Source organism: Petaurus breviceps, unplaced genomic scaffold (genome assembly GCF_028583685.1).
Source record: "Petaurus breviceps papuanus isolate PSGF00001 unplaced genomic scaffold, PetGlider_PUasm1.0 98, whole genome shotgun sequence".
NCBI lineage: Eukaryota > Metazoa > Chordata > Mammalia > Diprotodontia > Petauridae > Petaurus > Petaurus breviceps.
The window spans coordinates 8,734,384-8,757,227 of record NW_027187460.1 but is presented as its reverse complement, the minus strand read 5'-3'; the positions used below and the strand labels follow the sequence as shown (position 1 = coordinate 8,757,227).

Below are 22,844 nucleotides of genomic sequence, written 5' to 3'. Positions count from 1 at the left end.
AGAACTCTGGATTTTGACAATGACATACTTGGGATATTTCCTTTCATTTTAGGAGGTGGTCATTGATCTCTTTGTATTCCACTCTCTGATTCTAATAGATGTGGGCAGTTTTCATTTATGATTTGTTGAAATAGGCTTTTTAAATTGTGGTTTTCAAAGTGCAAAGAATGAGTGTTGTTTCCAGTTTCAATGATTTTAAGATCTAAGAATCCAATAATTCTCAGATTCCCTCTTCTTGATATGTTTTTCAAGTCAGAAATTTTTGATATCAGGTATCTTATATTTTTTCTTTACAAGAACATTTTGACTTTTGTTCTAATATTTCTTTTTGTATCATGGTGTAAAGCACTATTTCCTTTTCTAAAGGTATCTTTTTATTACCTTGCATTTGTTTCAGGTTGACTTTCTTTTGTACATGTGGTGAAAGAATGATAATTCCTTGAAAGTGGAAAATGTTTAATGTTCCTCTATTTTTCTTTAGATACTAGCATAGGGCCTGGCATCTAGGAGGTACTTAATAAATGTCTGTTGAAATGGATTAAACTAAATTGAATTAATGGCTATATTTTGGGCCCTACTGGTTTAGAGTAAATGTCAATGGCAACTATTTCTTTCTGGAACAGCAACCCTTAGGGTCTTTCCCTCCCATTATTTTTTCTCTTTTTCCTAGTTAAAGGGGCCATCCCTTGACTCACTTCTTAAAGAGGTCTATTCACTGAATGGGCATTGCCTCATTCTAAATGAGTACTTGAAAAAGCCTTAGACTAAAAGGCCCAGGGTCTCTCATTCCATCCTGGGTCATCTCCAGTCATTCTGATCATTATCTGTCACTGGAAACATGTGGCTCTGGAGGAGAAAGTGAGGCTGGCGACCTTGCACAGGCCTCCCTCACTCAAATCAAAGTCAATTGCAAGTCATATCATCATTTCCCTGATGCCATGGCCATCTTTGAAAACAAAGGACAAACACAACAATAATTAATCACTTTCTGATTTATATCATACTTGTTTCTGTACATATATCTCTCCCACTACTAGACTCTAAGCTCTTCACATTGGGCATTGTGTACTCTCTCATCTCTATGGAAAGAAACAAGTATGAATTACACTGTATAGGAAGGCAAGATTGGATTGTTATTTACCCTGGAGAATAAAATGACTATATTGCTAAGACTCAGAATCCATAAAAATACTCAGGTTATAATTAAGAAATTTTAAACCTACCTTCATAACCTTTACCCGTCACTCCTACATCTGACCTACTTCAAATCTCTAGGCTAGCATCAATTAGATGAGAGAGCATTTAAGGTGCTTTGTAATCAGAACATTTTCATAAATGTCTCCTATGAATCTTATTGTCACTCCTAGTTCTCCCATGTTTTACCCACTCACAGAATATCTACATTGCATTCTCTGAAGGGAAGAAAGATTTTGGTTATAGCTACAGGCATGAGCATTGGAACTTAGGTCACTGGGCTCTACTCCCAGCTATGCCAATTACTGGATATGTGGCCTTTAGCAAATCACTTCCCTTCTCTAATTTCAGTTTCCAAATCAGTTCTCAGTCCTTTCTAGCTCTTTCATCCTAAATCCGAGACCCCTTCCAGTTCTAACATTCTATGTTAAATCTATCAATCAAGCATTTTCTAATACTCTATGTCCTAAGGTCCCTTCCACTTCTAATGTCCTATATTTAATCCACCCATCATTCTAGCATATTATAAAAATCTATGTTCTATGTTCTCTCTCAGGTTCGACAATTTATGTGCTAAAAATCTATGCCCTGGGGTCCCTTTCCCCTAAAGGTAATGTATATATCCACATTCTTTTCTAAAAGTTCTCCCAACTCTGACCTTCCATGACTATATGAAAGGGTATAATTGAATGAATCATTATGTTGGCTGAGTAGTTGATTAGACTTAATCAAAATGTACAATCAAAATGAGCACCTACTGTGTGAAGGATGCTATATGCATTTCTAAATCACTCAAAATTAGGAACAAGAAAAAATCAAATATCCCAAGCTTTCCTTTGAAGAGGCCATGTTTTATTTTGTCAGAGCCTGGTTCATTGAAGGTTTCTATGAGGGTTGTTGATTACCCAAAGCCACGTGAATCTGAATATTCATTAAGGTAAAGATTTTAGGGTGCTTCCTTTCGTGTAAGTCCCTGATTTCAGCCTGGTTTCAGAGGGTTTACAGCCAGTTCTATTTGACAGCACTGAAGAAACAAGCAAGGTTTTGACCTTTAAGTCCCAGAGATCATATGGGACAGCAGGTATGAACTCTTAATTTCATTAATTTTCCAGTTGGTTATCTCAATGGGATGAAGTGGAAGTTGAGAATGTTGGTTTGAGGATCTGATTTCAATGATACCTGTAGCTCATGTTTTTATAGGATTTCAAGTCTTCTGAAAAGACTGTCTTACAACAACCCTGCTGGATAGGTATGGAGGTAGTACAAATATCATCTCCATTTCAAAGTGAAGGGAACAAAGGGAAGGGAACAAAAATTTATTAAGTACCTACTATGTACCAGGAACTGTTCTCTAAGTGCTTTATAAATCGTTTTTTATCCTTATAATGACCATAGGATTTAGGTGCTTCTATTACTCCCATTTTATAATTGAGGAAACTGAGGCAGACAGATTAAGTGACTTGTCCAGGGTCACACAGCTAGAAAGTGTCTGAGGCTAGATTTGAATTCAGGTCTTCCTGATTCCTGACCCAGGCTCTATTTAGTTGTGTTACCTAAATTCTCTGATTCTGAGAATGAAACTGATGTTGATAAAGAGATTTTCCCACATCTACAAAGCGAAATATCAGAGTTGTGTCTGGAACTAAGAACTTATAATTCTAAGTTAGTTTTCTTTCAAGTATGCCATTGTTGATAATAGTAAGCATCAGCGATAGGATTTGAACTGAGATCCTAAGACTATAGAGTCTTTTTCTGTATCATATAGTTTCCTTCTTCACTCTAAGTCCAGGGGTCTGGACACTCTGCTATGGGGCCACTATCTCAAAAATACATGCAAACTTATTTTCACTCCTAAAACAGCCACACTGTCCCATCTATTCCTGCCAAATAATACGCCAACAACATCCACCAGACCTCACACACACATAAATGTCTATCCCCTAGACACACATATACACATGTGCTCTGTCATTTATAGTAATCATACATGCTCAGATGCTCTTTCCTCCACATAACATGCATAATTTAACACTCTTACAATACCCAGCCATTCACATGATTTCCCTTTCACATGGCATCAATAAAAACACACATATGCACGTGCTGACACATTAGATGCATATACTTGCACATACTGTGTCTCACAGACATACATATATATCATATATATACATACACATGATATATATATATATATACACACACATACATATACAGAGGCAAATACAAATACACTGTTAACACAGTAGAGCCTTTGAGAAGACAGAATAGCTGAAGTAGCTGTTTGTACTAAACAATTATTTCTTTCCATCCTCTTTTATCATTACATGTTTATGGCTATGTTGAAAAAGTGAGCAAACAAAGTGAGGACAGACTTAGCCAGGGTCTAAGAGGCCAAAATATCGGTGATGCTGATTCAACAGACTCCATAAAATTCAGCTGACTTCTCCACATTTGCCTGCTGAATGCTTTTTTGAAAGCACTCGCACTGTGAAACTTGAGCACAAAATCCATATCAAGTTTATTTACAGCCATATGAATTTCTGTGAAAATGCTTGAGAAAGCGCTTTTGTTTTCTGTTGTGAAAATGAAATGGAAGAAAAAGAGAAATAGTTGAACCCTCTTTTGCTGACTATGGCATCTCTTCTGGGGTCCCTCTATTCTGAAGAAGCTTGTTGAATTTGTTGGATTCACCTGCTTCTCACCTACTAATAGAAAGGTGAGAGAACTAAGGGACAGATTGATATGTACATTGTTGAACATGGCCAATTTAGGGCCATATTTTGCTTAACTATGTTCATTTGTTAAGAGGCAGAATAACCTGATGGATAGGACAGCTGGTCTCAGAATGAGGCAGATCTTAATAAAGGCCCACTTCCAACATATACTGGCTGGAGGATGCTGAGCAAGAAACTCAACTTCTTAATGTTCTAAGCAACTCTTCTAAGTTTCAGAGAAGGTGCCAACTTTCTGCACTGGTGTAAGGAGAGGTCTCATACAATTTCAGGTTCAGTCTCTATGCTTGTTGGTTATAAATTATTTCTCAATGGTGGAGGGTTTGGGAAAGAAAAAGGGGATTAGTGTTGGTGATCCCCTCAAAACACACACACACAAAGAGAAAAGCAGATCATTGCAACATTTTTTAAAAATGCAAATAAGAGAACAGAAGGAAGTTTCAGAGATTCAAACAAGTAGGAAAATGTTAAAAATGAACTTGTTGAATTTATTACTTCTTGGACTATTTGGGTTCAGATCAAATGCATGCTGAAAACAAAAAAAGGAAGTTGTATAGAATAGTTATTCTTAGTTTTATGTTAAAAAATCATTTGCTGTCATTGTGCTTTAATGTATTCCCATTGACTATGAAACAAAATTAAGATACCTTATCCCATTGACTATAGAATAAAGTCAAAATACATATTCAAGGTTTTCCAAGAAATATTAAGTAAGTCACATCAATTATCTTGGCCTCAATATATGAATTGGATGGCCTTGATGGTTTCTAAGGTTTATCTCAGGTCTGACAGTTGATGTTCTAGTTTCCTATTTCTATGTTCTAGAGTCTCTTCTAACTATAACCCTCTCTGAGTTTATGATTCTTAAAAAATAGCTAATATTTAATAGCACTTTATGGTTTATAAATAACTTCATAGGTATTATCACACAGGATGCTCACAAGTAGTGTTTGAACTCAAAATGTCCTGAAGTTCAGCATTCCTCATGAAAGAACTACTGAAGAATGAATCCTAGAGAGGAAGAACTGACTTTATATATTCTAGAAGGCACTAGATCATCAGGGAGAGGAGAAGAAACAATATACTGTCTCCACTTAGGTTTTCTCAAAGACAAATAAGCTTTGGTTCTCTGTAATGGCACCTCTGGAGTAAATTTTGTGGTGGACTAAGATGGAGCAAAGGAATTTGCCATGTGAATGTTAGAACGCATCTGGATTTTTGTGTTCAGTTCTAAGAAGCACATTTTAGAAAGCTCACTAGCTGGGGCATACTTGGGAGGAGATCAAGATGGTGACACACGGCATAAGAGGATCTGATAAAGGTTCCACAAAAGGATTCATTGAAAGGACTAGGGAATGTTTAGTCTAGAGAGGCAAGGATATGGGGAAGGAAGAAAATGATCACTATATTCAATTAATCAAAGGGCAATAATGTGCAAGAAAATTTAGATTCACTCTAGACATAGAAGTCAGAACTGAGAAGTGATGGGTGAAAGTTCCAGAGAGTCTGTGCCACAGTTAAACCTAACCAGAAATGAAAAGCTGAGGCTCAGTAAACATTTCCCATCACTAGGAAGTGTCCAAAAAGAGATGAAAGCATGTGTCAGGGACAATGGAGAGATAATTCGTAAAATGAAACAGGTAATGGAATCTTGGTCACGCAAGTTTCCTTGAGTCTAGAACAACTTCCATTCCTTTCTTTGCCTATTGGATTCTTGTGGCCAAAATAAAATACCACCTCCTCCAGGAAGCCTACCCAGATCCCTTGGTTGGTAATCATTTTTGTTCATCATACCTCAGGTAGTACTTTATAAATTTACAATCTGAGAGAGGCAGATTGGCATGGTGGACAGAATGCTGAACTTCACATCAGGAAGACCAGAGTTTGAATCCTACCTCAGATAATACTGCATGATGCTGGTAAGGTCACTAAATCTCTTTATACCTCCTTTTCCTCAATCTGCAAAATGAGAATAATAATAATACCTACATTACAGAGTTACTGTGAGGATAAAATGAGATAAAATATACAAAGCACTGGTGGTTATTGTCCTTCATTCTCGAAGAAAATCAAAATGACATCACAATGTTAACGTCAAGTTTCAATGTGTTTGACTGTAGTTGATCAGACCAATATGAGCTTAGACAGATCAGGCACAAATAGTCCCCGTGAACATTTGGGGTAGATTCTATAAATCTGTGCATCCTGTGTTTCCTTTGAGCTGTTTCAATTCTGCTTTGCTTATAGAGCGCAGCACCTTCTCTGTTGAGGGCACACCATACTGAGCAGTCCTGTGTCAGTCTCCTATGTTACACAACCCATTCCAAGGTTCTTGACAGAGACCTTGAGAGTGTCCTTGTATCATTTCTTCTGCCCACCATATGAACGCTTGCCCTGTGTGAATTGTCCATAAAATAGTCTTTTTGGCAAGCATACATTTTGCATGTGAACAACGTGGCCAGCCCATTGGAGTTGTGCTCTCTGAAGCAGAGTCTGAATGCTTGGCAGTTTAGCCTGAGTAAGTTCCTCAGTGTCTGGTACCTTATCCTGCCAGGTGATATTCAGAATCTTCCTGAGGCAATTCAAATTCAAAACTCTCATAAAAGCATTACTATAAACATGAAAATATTATATGTCAGCTAGGGATTTTTTTATTACCAACTTTAATGCACCTATTATGCAAAATTCTTTATTATATCTGTGTTAGTTTCTTATCCCTGACTTGACTGTGATACCTTGAAGGTAGAGATCCCATCTTACCTAACTTTGCATCTCTTTCACTGTCTAGAAGAGTATCCTGTACATAGTACATACTTAGTAAACTTTTGCAGATTTTGATTTGATCTCTCATATCCTTGTCAGCTCTGAGATTTATTTCATAATTTTCCTGTATGATTTTTCTGTTTTAAGATTTCATTGACCTGGTCAACTTCCAGGAGTCAAGATGGCAGAATAATCCATAACTCTCCCATATTCACTTCCAAACCACCATAAAAAAGCACCCCAAAATAAATCCTAGAATAGCAGAACCAGAAAAAAGATAAGGTAAAACAATCTTTTAGCCCAAGAAACTTGGAAGATTGACAAGAGAGATGTCTCTTACTTGGGGATAAAAGGGTGTACAGCATAGGACAAGGTAGCATCCCAGCAAGCCAACAGCAAGCCCCACCTCAACAAACCAGGAGGAAATTCTGAGCCACAGTGCAGTGGAAAAGGCAAAAGCCAATATCAGGTCTCCCTACCCGCCCCCCACACCTCGGTATAGCAGGGGAATTGAGAGACTACAGGTCTGAGACCCTCCATATGGGCAAACAGCCTCCAGCAGCCAGACCCCCAAGTGCTTCAGCGTAGCCCTGGGGACATGCAGAACCACCCTATCAGCCTCAGCACATGCCAGACACCAGCACTAGGACCCCAACTCAGTACCATTTAAGCTTCCAGACCCCTATAATCTCCAGTAGCGCCAGTCACCGCCCACCATAGCCCTTCAACAAAGCACCATATAAGATGCCCCCCCATGGACCTCAGGTCAACATCAATGTAGCACCAGGTAAAGAGTCAGAGCCTGTAGCTCCTAACATAAGAAGTCTGAAAGAATGCCCCTTCCACCCCAGGAACAGAGCTCAAATTTAAAAGAGAGGAAAAGGCCAAAAACGATAAGCCAAAAAAAAAATCTTACCAAAGAAAGCTATTATGGTGACAGGCAAGATTAAGACACAAACTCAGAAGTGGACGACAATGTCAAAACACCTATGGACAAAGTCCCAAAGAAAAATGGGAAGTGGTCTCAAAGCCAGAAAAAATTCATGGAAGAGCCCAAGAAAGATTTTAAAATCAAATACGAAAAGTAGATGAAAAATTGGGAAAAGAAATGAATGATGCAAGAAAATTATGAAAAAAGAGTCAACAGCCTAGGAAAAGAAAACAACTGCTTAAAAAGTAGAATTGGCCAAATAGAAAAGGAAATACAAGTACAAAGCTAACAGAGGAAAACAACTCCTTAAAAGTTTGAATTGGGCAAATGAAAGCTAATAACTCTATGACATATCAAGAATCAATCAAAAAAATCAAAATAATGAAAAAAATGGAAGTAAATATAAAATACATCATGGAAAAAAACAACTGACTTGGAAAATAGATTCAGGAGAGACAATGTCAGACTCATTGGACTACCTGAAAGTCATAATCAAAAAGAGGCCTGGAAAATATCCTCAAGAAATTATCAAGGAAAAATGTCCTGATATCCTGGAATCAGAGGGCAAAATAGGCACTAAAATAATCCACCAATCACCTCAGGAAAGAGATCCCAAAATAAAAACTCCAAGGAACATTATAGCAAAATTACAGAAATATCAGGTCAAGGAAAAAATACTTCAAGTGGCCAGAGAAAAACAATTCACATATCAGGGAGCCACAATCAGGATTACTTGGAATTTAGCAGCTGTAACATTAATGGATCAGATGTCATGGGGCATGGCATTCTGGAAGGCAAAAGAGTCAGGATGATAACCCAGAATCACCAACCTGGTGAAACTAAGCATAATACTTCAAGGGAAAATGGTCATTCAATGAAATAGAAGAATTTAAAATTTTTTTAAAGAGAATATAAAAAAACTGATCTCCAACATCAAGACTCAAGAAAAGCCTAAAAAGATTAAAACAGAAAAGAAAACATAATGGATTCAATGGAGCTAAACTGTTTATATTCCTACATGGGAAGATGATACCTGTAATTCTTAAAAATTGTATCATACTATTAATAGTACAGTTAGAATGAATATGCATAGACAGAAGGCATAGGTATAAAGTGAATTTGAGAGAATGAGAGACATAATAATTAAGGGTTAAGAAAGAAGAGTACACTGGATGCATAAGGAATAGAGAGATAGAATGGAGTAAATTTTTTCACATGAAGAGGTCAGAAAAACCTATTACAATGGAGGGAAAGATGAGAGGGTAAGCAATGGGTATCACTTGAACCTTACTCTTATCAGTATTGGCTCAAAGAGAGAATAATGCACAATCGGTTGAATATAGAAATCTATTTTACCCAACAGGAAAGAAGGGGGGAGTAGATCAAGTAAAGTGGGAGAGGGATTAACAAAAGAAAGGGCAGACTGAGAGAGGTGACAGACAGAAGCAAATCATTGGTGAGAAGGGAAAAGGTGAAAGGAGAGAAAGGACAAACAGGAGGAAGAATAGGGTGGAGGGAAATAAAAAGATAATATAACCATAACTGTGAATGTGAATGGGATGAATTCTCCTATAAAATAGAAGTGAATAACAGAGTAAATAAAAAACCAGAATCCTACAATATATTGCTGACAAGAAACATACTTGAAGCAGAGAGACACACAGAGTAAAAGTAAAGGGGCTGAAACAGAATCTATTATGCTTCGGATGAAGTAAAAAAAAAAACATGAATAGCAATCCTGATCACACACTAAGCAAAAACATATATAGACTTAATTAGAAGAAATAAAGAAGGAAACTACATGTTTCTAAAAGGTACCATAGACAATGAAGTAATATCAATACTAATTATATATGCACCAAGTGGTATAGCATCCAAATTATTAAAGAAGTTAAATGAATTACAAGTTCATGACCAAATGAGATAGAGTGTTACAAAATGTAAAATAAATAATTTTGATTATATTACATTAAAAGGCTTTTGCAAAAACAAAACCAATGCAACAAAGATTAGAAGGAAAGCAGAAAGCTGGGAAACAATCTTTACAGCAAGTATCTCCGATAAAGGCTTCATTTCTCAAATATAGAGAGAACTGAGGCAAATTCAGGTGGTCAAAGGATATGAACTGGCAGTTTTCAGATGAAAAAGATCAAAGTTATCTATAGGCATATAAAGAAGTGCTCTAAAACATTTCTGATTAGAGAAATGCAAATTAAAACAATTCTGAGGTACCACCTCACACCTATCAGATTGGTTAATATGACAAAAAAGGAAAATAATAAATACTGGAGAGGATGTAGGAAAATTCAGACACTAATGCACTGCCAGTAGAGTTGTGAACTATTCCAACCATTCTGGAGAGCAATTTGGAACTATGTCTATAGGGCAGCCAAGCTGTGCATAACCTTAGATCCAGCAATACCACTACTAGGTCTGTATACCAAAGAGATCATAAAAAATGGAAAAGAACGTACCTGTACAAAAATATTTATTGCACCCCTTTTCATGGTGGCAAAATATTGGAAATTGAGGGGAGCACCATTAATTGGGGAATGGCTGAACAAGCTGTGTTATATGAACATAATGGAATATTATTGCACAATAAGAAATGATGAACAGGCAGATTTCAGAAAAACCTGGAAAGATGTATATGAACTGATACAAAGTGAAATGTAGGAAAACATTGTACATACTATCAATAACACTGTGTGATCAACTATGAATGATTCTGCTATTCTCAGCAACATAATGATACAAGAGAAGTACAAAGGACTCACAATGGAAAATGCTATCCACATTCAGATAACTGATGAACTCTGAATGCAGAACAAAGTATACTAGTTTCACTTATTTTATTCTTTTTTGTGGTTTTTATCTTTTTAATCTGTTAATTCTTTCACAACTATGACTAATATGGAAATATGTTTTACATGACAGCACATGTATAGCCTATATCGATTTGCCTATCATTTTAGGAAGAGGGAAGGGAAGTGATGGAGGGAGGAAGAAAAATTTCAAACTCAAAATCTTGTAAAAATGAATGGTAAAAATTGTCTTGACATGAATTGGAGAAAATAATACTATTTTTAAAAATTCAATGAAGCTATTTAAAATAGCTCACATCACTGTAAGCCAAGGAGAATACATAATAGATTTTTTAAAAATTAATTTGACAGATATTTCCTTGTGTTGGTTATATTTATCCCATGATCAAAGACTAATGGGGGATAACCATCAAGGTTAACTCTACTTACTTTTCTGCCTATATGTAGATCTATGCCCAAACAATCCTAGCCAGGTAGCTGCCTAGTCCTGTCTTTAAGACTTTCAGAAGTGACTTTACTTTATTTCTTGGGGCATAGATAATGATGGAAGGGAAATGATAGAAGAAAAGTTATTATAGACACAGGAAACCATCAATTTCACACATACAAAGTGGAGCTGGCATGGTTAGACAGTAATTGGTCTGACAAGATCTAGGGGTTTTAGCGGACTGCAATTTCAATATGAGTAAACAGAGTGATATGGCAGCCAAAAAAACTTACATGATCTTGGTTTGCATTAAGAGAGGATTCCAGGAATACAGACGGAAGAGTTCTCTATTCTTCCCTGGTCAGACCTCAACCAGAGCATTTTGTTGAATTCTTGGTACTGTGGTTTGGGAAGTACATTAATATGTTTAAGAAAGATCAATGACCAAGAAGGATAAACTGGCATCAAGGTCAGAAAGTGCAGGATTCATGTCCTGTCTCTGACATATGCTGGTCATGTGACCATAGGATACCTGTTTAAACTCTTAGAACCCTAGGCAACCCTCTAAGATTCAAACCATGTAAATCTGCCTTTATAACGGTGGTGTCCTCAACAGAAGCTCCCTACATTACTAAAATCATGGGTACAGTCTACTCCTCTTGCCCCTGTCCCCAAACTATACAATGTTACATAAATAGGATGGATTGTTAAGGCTGAAAGAATGTAGAGTATATGCAGTTATATGTAAACTAAGACACAGTAAAACAGCAGAATTAAGAAAATAATATGTAGAATGACAATAATGTAATTAATCAGCAACAACAAAAACAACAAAAACTGCATGTTGTGTATTTATAATGCAGAAGTTTATCACTGGAGAACAGCTGAGAAAATGCATTTCCCTTCCTTCACTGAGGAGATAGGCAGATAAGTTATAGATGATATAGATAGATAGATAGATAGATAGATAGATAGATAGATAGATAGATAGATAGATAGATAAGATAGACAGACAGATAGATGGCTATGTAGCTAGAGTACAGAATATACTGCTGTACATAGTAGACTGGTTTGATTTTAAGATCTTTTCTCATTCTTTTTTGTTGTTATAATGAATAACTCACTAGATGAGAGAGATATATATTTGGAAATTAATGCAATAGTGAACCACACATATCAATAAAGATGATATGAATTTAAAATCAATCTCTATCCATCCATCCATCTATCTCTCATCTATCTTTCATGGAGTTCAACTCCGTCATATGTGAGATGAAAAATTAATTAATTTCCAGGGCAGGATTGTGACCTACCCATAGTTAAGTGGATAAGCAGTTGAACAAAAACTCCAACACAGGTGTTCTGACCCTTCAGTTTAGGGTATTTTGTACCACACCAAAGTAGAAATTGATATGCACTGACATACTAATGTATATACATTTGCATGCATGTATATATGTATGAATGAATGCATATGAGCCTGTATATGCAGTTGATTCTGGCATTAGATAAGACCCTGTTGTTTGAAAAGTTCATATCCAAGTAGGTCAGATACCTACTGTGCGACCTCTCTTTCTGAGGCTTCAGTTTCCTCATCTATGAAATGACTCAATAAACTCTAAGGTCTATTACAGCTCTATCACAATTAATTTATGTTCCCCAGTGGTGTTCAGAATGTGAAAAGTATTTTCTCACAGGAAAAAAAATGTTCTAAATGGTGGTTAGATTCCACAGTTACTGCAGAAATCCCAATTTAACCTTGATCTTCCACTTCAATTTTGCTTAACCTATAATATACCTGAGGCAAGGATCTATGTTAACAAGATTGCAGAACTTCACCCTTCTGTGTAAATATGTTTCAGTGGGAACCTGTGATCAGGATTCCATCTTGGGATGCCAGGAACAGACTTAATTATGGAAATCAAGGACCTTAGAGATCGTGGAGTCTAACACCTTCAACTTCCTGAGGATGGTGCTCAGGTCTAGAGAGGGAAAATGATTTAACCAAAGTCACAAAGGTAGAAAGTAGCAGAAGGATTGAAACCTTGTGTATGTTCTTTCTATTACTACATGCTAACTTTGTCAACATTTCCCCACATCTAATCCTCCTATTCACACAAAAGAATAGTAAAAACTTCATTCCATTGTCAGAATCCTAGACATCTAAGGTCAAGCCCAAAAGCCAGTTCCTTTTTCCCACAGAGACTTCCCTGAACTCCCCAGTCATAAATGAACAACACTTTCTTTTTTTTTTAATTGTATTTTATGTTTATTTTTACTTTACATCTTTCATTTCCACAAGATTTTGAGTTACGAATTTTCTCCTCGTCTTTCCCCTACCCACCACCAAACAGTGATCCCACTGTATACCCCCTCCCCCAATCTTCTCTCTCCTATATCCTCTCCCATCCCTGCTTCGACTTACCAGTAGGGCAAGGTGGATCTCTATACCCCAGTGCCTGTATATCTTATTTCCTAGTTGCATGTAAAAAAATGATATATTTTAAACATTTGGTTTTAAAACTTTGAACTCCAAATTCTTTCCCCTCCTCCCTCATCACCTACCCTTACTGTGAAGGTAAGCAATTCAATGTAGCTATGTAAAACATTTCCATAGTGGATATACTGTGAAAGACTGACTATATTTCCCTTCAACCTATCCCGACCCCCACCTGCTCTATCCTCTACTTTTACCCTGTCCCTTTTCAAAAGTGGGTGGTTCCAACTTTCCTCCCTTCTAGCCTGCCCTCCCTTCCATCATCCCCCCTCTCATCCCCTTCCCCCCCACTTTCCTGTAGGGTGAGATACCCTATTTAGTGTGTATGTCTTTCCCTCCCTAAGCCAAATTCAATGAGAATAAAGTTGACTCATTCCCTTTTACATCCCTGTTCTTACTCTATTGTAACAGTTTTCTCTTGTCTCTTTTATATGAGATAATTTACCCCTTTCTGTCTCTCCCCATCTCCTCTCATTATATTCCTCTCTCACCTCTTAATTTCACCTTTTAAGTATCATCCTTTCTTGTTAAATTGGTCCTGTGTCCTCTGTCTATGCACACCTGTACACATATATACATACTCACATATGTATTCATACACACATACACCCTCCTATAGAGACATATATGTATGTATACATATATGTACATATATATACATTTCTATTCCCTTCAATTATTCTCATACTGAGAAAAGTTTCATTAGTTACAATTATCATTTTTTCCATGTAGGAATGTAAATAGTTTGACTTTGATAAATTCCTTATGATTTATTTTCTCTGTTTCCCTTCTCATGCTTCTCTTGTTTCTTGAATCTGAATGTCAAATTTTCTATTCAACTCTGGTTTTTTCATCAAGAATGCTTGAAAGTTTTCTATTTCATTGAATGACCATATTTTCCCCTGAAACATGATACTCAGTTTTGCTGGGTAGGTGATTCTTGGTTTTAATCCCAGCTCCTTTGACCTCTGGAGTATCATATTCCAAGCCCTTCAATCCCTCAATGTAGAAGTTGCCAGGTCCTGTGTTATCCTGATTGTGTTTCCAAAATATTCAAATTGTTTCTTCTTGGCTGCTTGTAATATTTTCTCCTTGATCTGGCAATTCCAGAAGCTAGCTATAATGTTCCTAGGAGTTTTCTTTTGGGGATCTTTTTTAGAGGTGATGGGTAGATTCTTTCAACTTCTATTTTGCCCTCTGGTCCTAAAACATCAGTGCAATTTTCCTTGAGAATTTCTAGAAGGATGATTTCTAGGTTCTTTTTTTTTTATCATGGCTTTCAGGCAGTCCAGTAATTTTTAAATGATCTCTCCTGAATCTGTTTTCCAGGTCAGTGGTTTTTCCAATGAGATATTTCACATTGCTTTCTATTTTTTTTTTTCATTTGTTTGGATATGTTTAATAGTATCTTGATTTCTCATAATGTCTCTAGCTCCCATTTGCTCCAATCTAATTCTGAAGGAATTATTCTCTTCAATGAGCTTTTGAGACTCTTTGTCCTTCTGGCAAATTTGGCTTTTTAAAGCATTCTTCTCCTCGTTGGCTTTTTTAGCTTCTTTTGCCATTTGAGTTAGTCTATTTTTTAAGGTGTTATTTTCTTCAGTCACGTTGCTGACTCTCTTTTCATGATTTTCTTGCATCATTCTCATTTCTCTTCCCAATTTTTCCTCCACTTCTCTTACTTGGTTTTCAAAATCCTTCTTAAGCTCCTTTATGTCCTATAACCAGCTTGTATTTTTCTTGGAAGCTTTTGGTGCAGGAGTTCTGACTTTGTTGTCTTCCCCCTGTTTGATGCTTTGATCCTTTTTGTCCCCAAAATAGGACTGTAAAGTTGGACTGCTGTGCTTAATTTGCTTGCTCATGTTGCCACTCAATTACTCGACTTTTGAGCTTTTTGCCACAGTAGAATTCTGCTTCCAGAGAGGAGAGCTTTGTCCGCAGTTGCTGGGGTTTTCACAGCTGCCAGAGCTATTAGTTGGCTGCCCTCTCTGAAGCCTCCACATGCCCTGGGCTCACTGGTCATGCACCCCAGGACCTCCACCCTAGACAGCAATCCATATCCAAGCACGTTAAAGCAAGAGCAATTACCCCTCAGAATGGTTGCTTGGTCCCCTTATGATTTGCAGGCCAGGAGCTCTGAAGCAACCACACTGCCGTGCCTCAGTCTCTTCTCCCTGTGGGGGGTTGAGGCCAGACCAGACTCCCAGACCCCTTTTTCCCATGAAGTCCCAAATGACTTCTCACATTGTCTTTGTCATTTATGGGTTTATAATTCTGGGAACCACCACAACTGCTAGTGATCCACTCTCCAGAAGTCTCTCCAATAGAAGCTGGTAGTGGCCACCCTGAGGCTAAAACTTAAAACTCACACAGGCCTGGGCTCAGGTCCCAGAGTGCTGTGATGGACACTTCCTGTTGGCCTGCCGGGCTGTCTTCAGTGGGAGGTTTGTTTCTTTCTGTCACTTTGTGGGTTCTGTAGTCTTAAAGTTTGTTTAGTCTTTTTTATAGGTATTTGAGGTGGTTATGGAGGGGGCATGTGAAGTGTTCCTGCTTATATGCCGCCATCTTGACTCCACCCCCAATGATCACCACTTCTTGCAATAAAGGGTCCCACCTACCAGACAGTTGGACTGAAAGCTCACCGCACTGATGATTTTTGTATGACCTGAGACAGGGGTTCAGTAGTAGGTATCAATCACATTATAGGGGTTTAGAGTGGGAGGGGATGACAGAAACTATGAGGTGTAGATTAAATGGGAAGTAGAAGAAAGAGGAGAAGGGTAGACACTAAAATAACAGAAAACCCAAATTATTCAAGGTCATATTCAGGAAGATATTGTTGGAATCATCCTATAACACTGAAAATCAGCATGGTTGTAGGAGAAAGAGAACTTATTCAGAAGTTTTCAAACCAGGCTTCCCCTTCCAACTTATGAACCAAATTCAATGGCAAAGGTGGCCCAAAACAATTACTTCTCTCAAAATCACTGTCTTGTCCTCTTTAAAAAAAAAAGGGGGATTTTTAACTAGATCCTCTCTAATGCTCCTTCCAGTTCTAAAACCCCATGTTCTCCATTCTAAGGCTCCTTCCAGTCCAATGCCTTCTGTGATCTGTTTCCTTTCAGCTTTAACATTCTTTATTCTGTGACTCTACGGTTATATTACTAGAACAAATAACTGCGAGAACAAGAGAAAGTCTCTTTCAAGCTGCCAGCACCAAAAACCTTGTAAATGTATAGCTAACATTTACCAATCTAGAATGGATTTAATTGAAAAAAAAAAAGTAAATGATAGAATCTCAGAGCTGCAAATGGCCTTCAGAAGCCATTTAGTTCTGACTATACCTAAATATAAATTCTCCAAACACAGCTCTAGCAAATAGTCATACAACTTTTGTTTGAAGACTTCCACTGTGCAAGAAATAACCATTTCCAAAAGCCAAGGAATAACTTTGTGAGAAAATCTGATATTTCCCAAGGCAATCCATTCCATATTTTGATAGTTCTTATTATTGAAAAGTTTCTTCCATACACTGAACTTCAATCTATCTCGTCTACCAATTATTCCATGTTTTAGCCTCTGCCCGGAAAGATAACAAGTTAGTTCTAAATGCTAATCCAAATGCAAATTTTTGAAGACAGCTATCATGTCCCTTGCAAATCTTTGCTTATTCAGGTAAAACACCCCAAAGTCATTCAACCTATAATCAAAACTCCCAATATCCTTTTTCCTCCCCACCCTTGGAGACTTATCTATATCCTTCCTAAAATGTGTTTTCTAAAAGTACTCATTATGCTCCAGATCTAAACAGGACAAAATATAGGACGTCCCTAGTTCTGTACATTCTTCTTCTCTTAAGAAGGGCTGAGTTTGCATAAGCTTTCTTGGCTACCATGTCCCACTGTTGACCTATATAGGGCTTCCAGTTCATTAAAATCCCAGGCATCGTTTACTATGAACAGTTATCAAATCATACCCTGAAGCCCTAGTGCTTCTTCCATCTTGGAATCGTACAGTTCATCTTCTGAACCCAAATGGATGACTTCTAGTTATCTATAATGAAGTCCATCCCAGTAAATTTGATCCATTGTTTCAACCTGTTGAAATCTTTCCATTGAAAAAATATCTGTGAAAAAACCCAGGTGGCACACTGTTGTGGAAAAGGTGGAAAGATTTGGCCACACAGGACCTAGGTCTGAATCTCTCTTGACTTGACTTAAGTCACTTACCTCTCTGGGTCTCATTTCCTATTAAAAAAAAGGTGGTGAAATTCAATAAACTCCAACTTCCCTTCTAGTTTGAAACCTATGATTTTAAATTGCCAGGAAATAGACTTTTTTAAAGGTCTTCATTGCTTGTACTCAGATAAGAAAATCAGGACCATTTGACCTAGAAACATTTGAGAACATGGTAGAATCAAACACTTGAAAAACTGAAAGTGAAATCATCTCAATTAACCCCTTTTTTTGTTGATAAAAAAAGAGTTGAGAATGAGGAAGAGAAAATGTATTTCCTAAGAGCACACAGCAATAAGAAATGGGAACAAGGACCCAGGTCTGAATATTTCTAATACAAGTTTTTGTTTGTTTTCTGCTACTATATGCTGTTCTCTAGGACTTTTGAAGACAATCCTCCAATTAGCCTGAAGCCAAGATATCAAACTGAGGGAAGAAATGATTTTTTTTTTAAAGCAATTGGGGTTAAGTAATTTGCTCAAGGTTGCACAGCCAGGTGTTTCTGGGTGGATGCTAAGTGTCTGAGACCGGATTTGATCCCCCAGGTCATCCCGACACTGGGGCCGGTGCTCTTACTTGCTGTGCTACCTGGCTGCCCCGAAGAAATGATTTATAAAAACAACAGCCAACAAACCTTAAAGGACTACTGTCCTACATTTGAGCAAAAACTACCAGAACATTTTTTTCTTGAAAAAAATACAATTGAACAGGGATCTTCACATGTAAAAGCTTTTCCACAAATTTTGCCTTCTGTTTCTCCTTAAAGTCACCAGTTTGGTATCCCTATGTGAACTCCCTTAGATTGTACACCTGCAAAAAATATGTGGAGGATCTGATCCAGAAAAAGCAAACTGAAGTTCTACCACGAAAGTGATTAAATTGCCCATACCCTTTAAATCAGAGATCTGATAACCACCAAAAGTGTCACCTCCAAGGAGGTCAGAGATTAAAAAAAAAAAAGTAAACCAAGTAAGAACCCCACATACACCAAATACTAAGGAGAAGGTCTTTTTAAAGAAGCAAAAAACAAAAAGAAAAACTGATGCCTAACATTTGGGAAATGGTTAAACAAGTTGTACTATATGAATGAAATGGGGCATTATTAGGCTGTAGGCAATGACAAACAGAATGAATACAGAGTAGAAAGGGAATACTTATATGAGCTGGTAAAACGAGAAGTAAGCAGAATCAGGAAAACAGTATACATGACTAACAATATAAACGGAAAGAACTATAATCATAAAATAATTGAAACTGAATTATACAAAACTCAAATAAATGACCTTTGTCCTAAGGGAGAGACACAAAACAGCATCATTTCTTGCTTCTTTGCAGAGTTGGTGGGCTGTGGGTGTGAAACACTGCATATACAGTGTCAAGTTTCTTGGATACTTTGGCTAATTTTGCTAAACTCTTTCCCTTCCCTCTTTTTTATTCTCTTTAAAGGGACGACTTTCTCCAGAAAATAGATGACATAAAAACAAAAACTATCAATAAAGTTTATTTTTATAAGTATATTTTATAAACTTTATTATGTATTATCAAATGAGATATTTGTAAAGTGCTTTGTACAGCACCCAGCTCATAGCAAGGTACCCAATAAATGCTTATTCCCTTCCTCTAAAAATGCATGGATGAATGACTATCCTTATATAATTGTGTACTTGTGTTGACAAGGGTTTGTGGGTACATGTGTATGTCAAGAAGGATGAAGGTAACTTTAATTTTTCAAATTTAACTCACATCCTTCCTATGGAAGACTCCTCCATTACTGAACTCCCATTGATTAAGGTGGTGCCTTTACTCATGTTGTCCCCCATAGTTGGAAAGGATACCCACTTCTTTTCTCTTCCCATAGAAATCTTTTATTTCCTTTCCATCAAGTCCCAATCAAAGTGAGAACTTTTCCATGAATCCATTCTGATCCACTCCATCTCAATGTAATCTGACCTTTCTCAAGTCTTTTGGATCATTGTGTTTAGCCTTTTTTATGCCCTTATGTTCTGATTTGTGTTATAGTTGTTCATGGTCCGGCCTGATCCATTTCATCCCTTAAAGTCTTTATTATACATCCCTTTTCGAGAAGAGAAATTATGTTATTTTTCCTTTTTGTACCTCTAGTGCCAACAGGGCCTAAGAGCTCATACTTAATCAATTTTTGTTTATTATTGATTTGGAGCTATTTAGTGAAAAGGATCTTGCTTATTTAACAAATCTTTAAAGATTAGAGTTTCATCGTGGTTAATGCTGTGGAACTAGAGAACAATAAACCAGCATTCTAGAGTTTTTTAAGCTTCATTTTCATTTTCTGATCTTGAGGCATTGCTAAATTAGGGATATTTTCAATGTGATTTGCCATGTACTGTCTGTGGACTCGAAAAGATTCATTTCACTTGTTCTATCTTCTGCCATTCAATAACCCTGTCCCTTGGCATACACTGTTGTGCAAAAGAGTGACCAAGGGTGTAGGACATCTGGAAAGTGAATGGCTCCTTGACTTGAAGCCATAGTAAAAACTTGCACATTGGCTTTCTCTACCTTTCTTCCAGCTCTTGAAAAACTTGAAAATTTTCAGGATCATGGAGGAGAAAAAAATACCAATCAATGATGGCACAGCACTTGGAAAACAGTCTCTTTAAGAAGTCCCTACTAGAAAATGCTATTAGTGAGGTGACTATGTGGCACAGTGAAGAGAGCACCAGTCCTGGAGTTAGGAGGACCTGAGTTCAAATCCAGCCTCAGACACTTAACACAAAACTAGCCATGTGATCTTGGGCAAGTCACTTAACCCAAATTGCCCTACCTTCCCCTCTCAAAAAAAAACTGCTATTAATGATGGCTGATCCTGGCCATAACAGACTCCCCCTTGCCATTTTTTTTGACTCACTTCACAGGGCCCTCAGTGCAGTGTGAAGCAGAAATCATACCTTTTCACCTTTTTCTCCTCTGAAAAATGTTCCCTGACCCTAGGGAAGAAAAGAGCCAAAAATGGAGAAAAGAATTTAATTTATAGCATATCATTGCCCTCATAGCAAAATTACTATTCATCCTAAAATATTTGAGAATTTTGAAATTATTGCATATATTCCCCTCCCCCTCAATGAATTGCTCTACTATAAAGAATCATTAAGTTAGTCTTTTTAGTAATCTTCATTAATATCTGTCATGTTTATGGCAAACTCTTTTATATTCAAGAGCCTACCAAACCTTTCCAACTTCTTCCATCCCTTTTCCCTTATTTCAGTAAGGCCAGTTTCTTGACTATCTTCCACAAAACATTCCTGCCTTTCATGACACTCCTCCTGCCACAGCCCTCTTCTCTGCAATGGTCAGAATCTTACCAGTCTTTCAAGTCCTCTCTTGTCCATGAAGGTTTTCCTGACTACTCCAGTCCCACCATAAAGTCTCTCTCTTCTAACCTCCTAAAGCACGTACTCTAGCAATCAATGCTAGGCTGTTCTGGATCATCTGTAATTGATGGTGCCTTAGCAATAATGCCTTAAATAAGTGTAATAATAATAATTTTAATTATATATGTGCTATTATCTATAGCAAAGATATACTGTTGACTGTACCTTGGCTTATAGAGTATATGTGTTTCTGCTTATCTTATATCCTTAGAATTAATCTCAAGCTTCTTGACCCTTAACCCATCAGCTGCCCTGCTTAAAAATCATCGGTGGACTGGATCTCATCAGAAAATTTGCCTTTCTTTCCATGTTCTTTCCATTTTGAACCACAAGGGTCAGGAGTAAATGGCCTTACTTATAATCTAAGTCCCTTAAAGACAAAAGCAGTTTCATCTCTTTTTTTTGCATCGCCAGCATCTAGCATAATGACTAGAACATAGAAGCACTTATGCTTATCATTTTATTTATTGATTGATTATTGACTTACCGAGTCACCTTTCTCTCCTTTTGGCCCAGGGACTCCACTCTGTCCTCGAGCTCCAATTTCTCCCTTAAATTTTTCAAAGAGAAAAATATCAGGTTAGACAGTTAATAAGTGGGCATATTAAAGTTTTATTTTTTTAAGCCCACCCTAAGGCTGTAGTATGAACTTTATCTTCTCTTCTTTCCTCTTTCTCTCCCTCTATCCCTCCGTCTCTCCCATTCTCATAATGCATAGCTATAGATATAGGTAGATATGCATATGTATACATATTTTTAAATGTTTCTTCACTTCTCCTTTCCTACATACTATCAACTACCTACCATTAAGAAATATATTTATCATTTTTGTTATCATAGATATCAAGATTTTCATTCATAATCTTTTTGTACAAGAAATGATACAAAAGCAAAAAATACATACATACACATCAACTTAAGGAAGCTGAGTTAAATTATTTAATTACAATGAACAAACTTGGTCTTAGAGAAGAGCTGAGAAAATTCACCTCCTTCCTTTCATTACATAGATGGGAAGACTACAAATGAGAATTACTGAATTGACTATAAGATGCATTGGTTGGTTTTGTAGAAATGTTTTTTTCCTCTTTCCTTTTAAATATTTGTTACAAGGGTGAGAAAGAGGAATATATTCCAAAATTAATATGATGAAAAATATAAGAAGTATCTTTTTAAAGAAGCAAAGCCTCCATGAGTTAAAGTATTGAAATATAAAGGAAACTTAATTATGAAGATCATAATAATTGCTCACAATTCTATGAGATTGGAAAATTCCCATTTTAGAAGAAAAAAGGATCAGACTGATGAAGTGATTTGCCCAAGAAAAATAGCTAATTAAGTGCCATAGCCAGGATTCAAACCCAGGTCTCATAACATAACATCAGGTCATAGGATAACAGAATTTAGAGCTGGAAGGGACCTTAGAGATGAATTAAATTAATCTCAGAATTTTACAGATGATATAACTGAGGATTACTGATACTGTGGCAGCTAGGTAGCACAGTAGATGGAGTGCCAAGCCTGGAGTCAGGAAGACCTAAGTTCAAATCCAGCCTCAGAAACTAGCTGTGTGACCATGGGCAAGTCATATAACCTCTGCTTACCTCTATTTCCTCAACTTTTAATCAGAAATAATAATAGCACCAACTCCCATGGTTTTTAAGAGGATCAAATGAAATAGCTTCTACAATGTGCTTAGCATAGTGCCTGACACTAAGTGCTATATAAATGGTTGTGGTGGTAGTGGTGGTGGTGGTGATGATGGTGGTGGTAGTGGTGATGATGGTGTTAGTGGTGATGGTTGTGATGGTGGTGGCTGTGATGGTG

General features: G+C 37.0%; 1 protein-coding gene across 1 annotated transcript in view; it reads right to left on the bottom strand.

Annotated features, from left to right (window-relative positions):
* The window catches only part of COL22A1 (collagen type XXII alpha 1 chain), a 630,085-nt gene that overhangs the window by 349,641 nt on the left and 257,600 nt on the right, over positions 1-22,844 (bottom strand). The window contains exons 11-12 of the mRNA XM_069081305.1: positions 21,505-21,567; positions 20,535-20,573 (exon numbers count right to left, since the gene is read on the bottom strand). Of these exons, the coding sequence (XP_068937406.1) occupies positions 20,535-20,573; positions 21,505-21,567 (102 nt within the window). The remainder of the gene's footprint in view (positions 1-20,534; positions 20,574-21,504; positions 21,568-22,844) is intronic.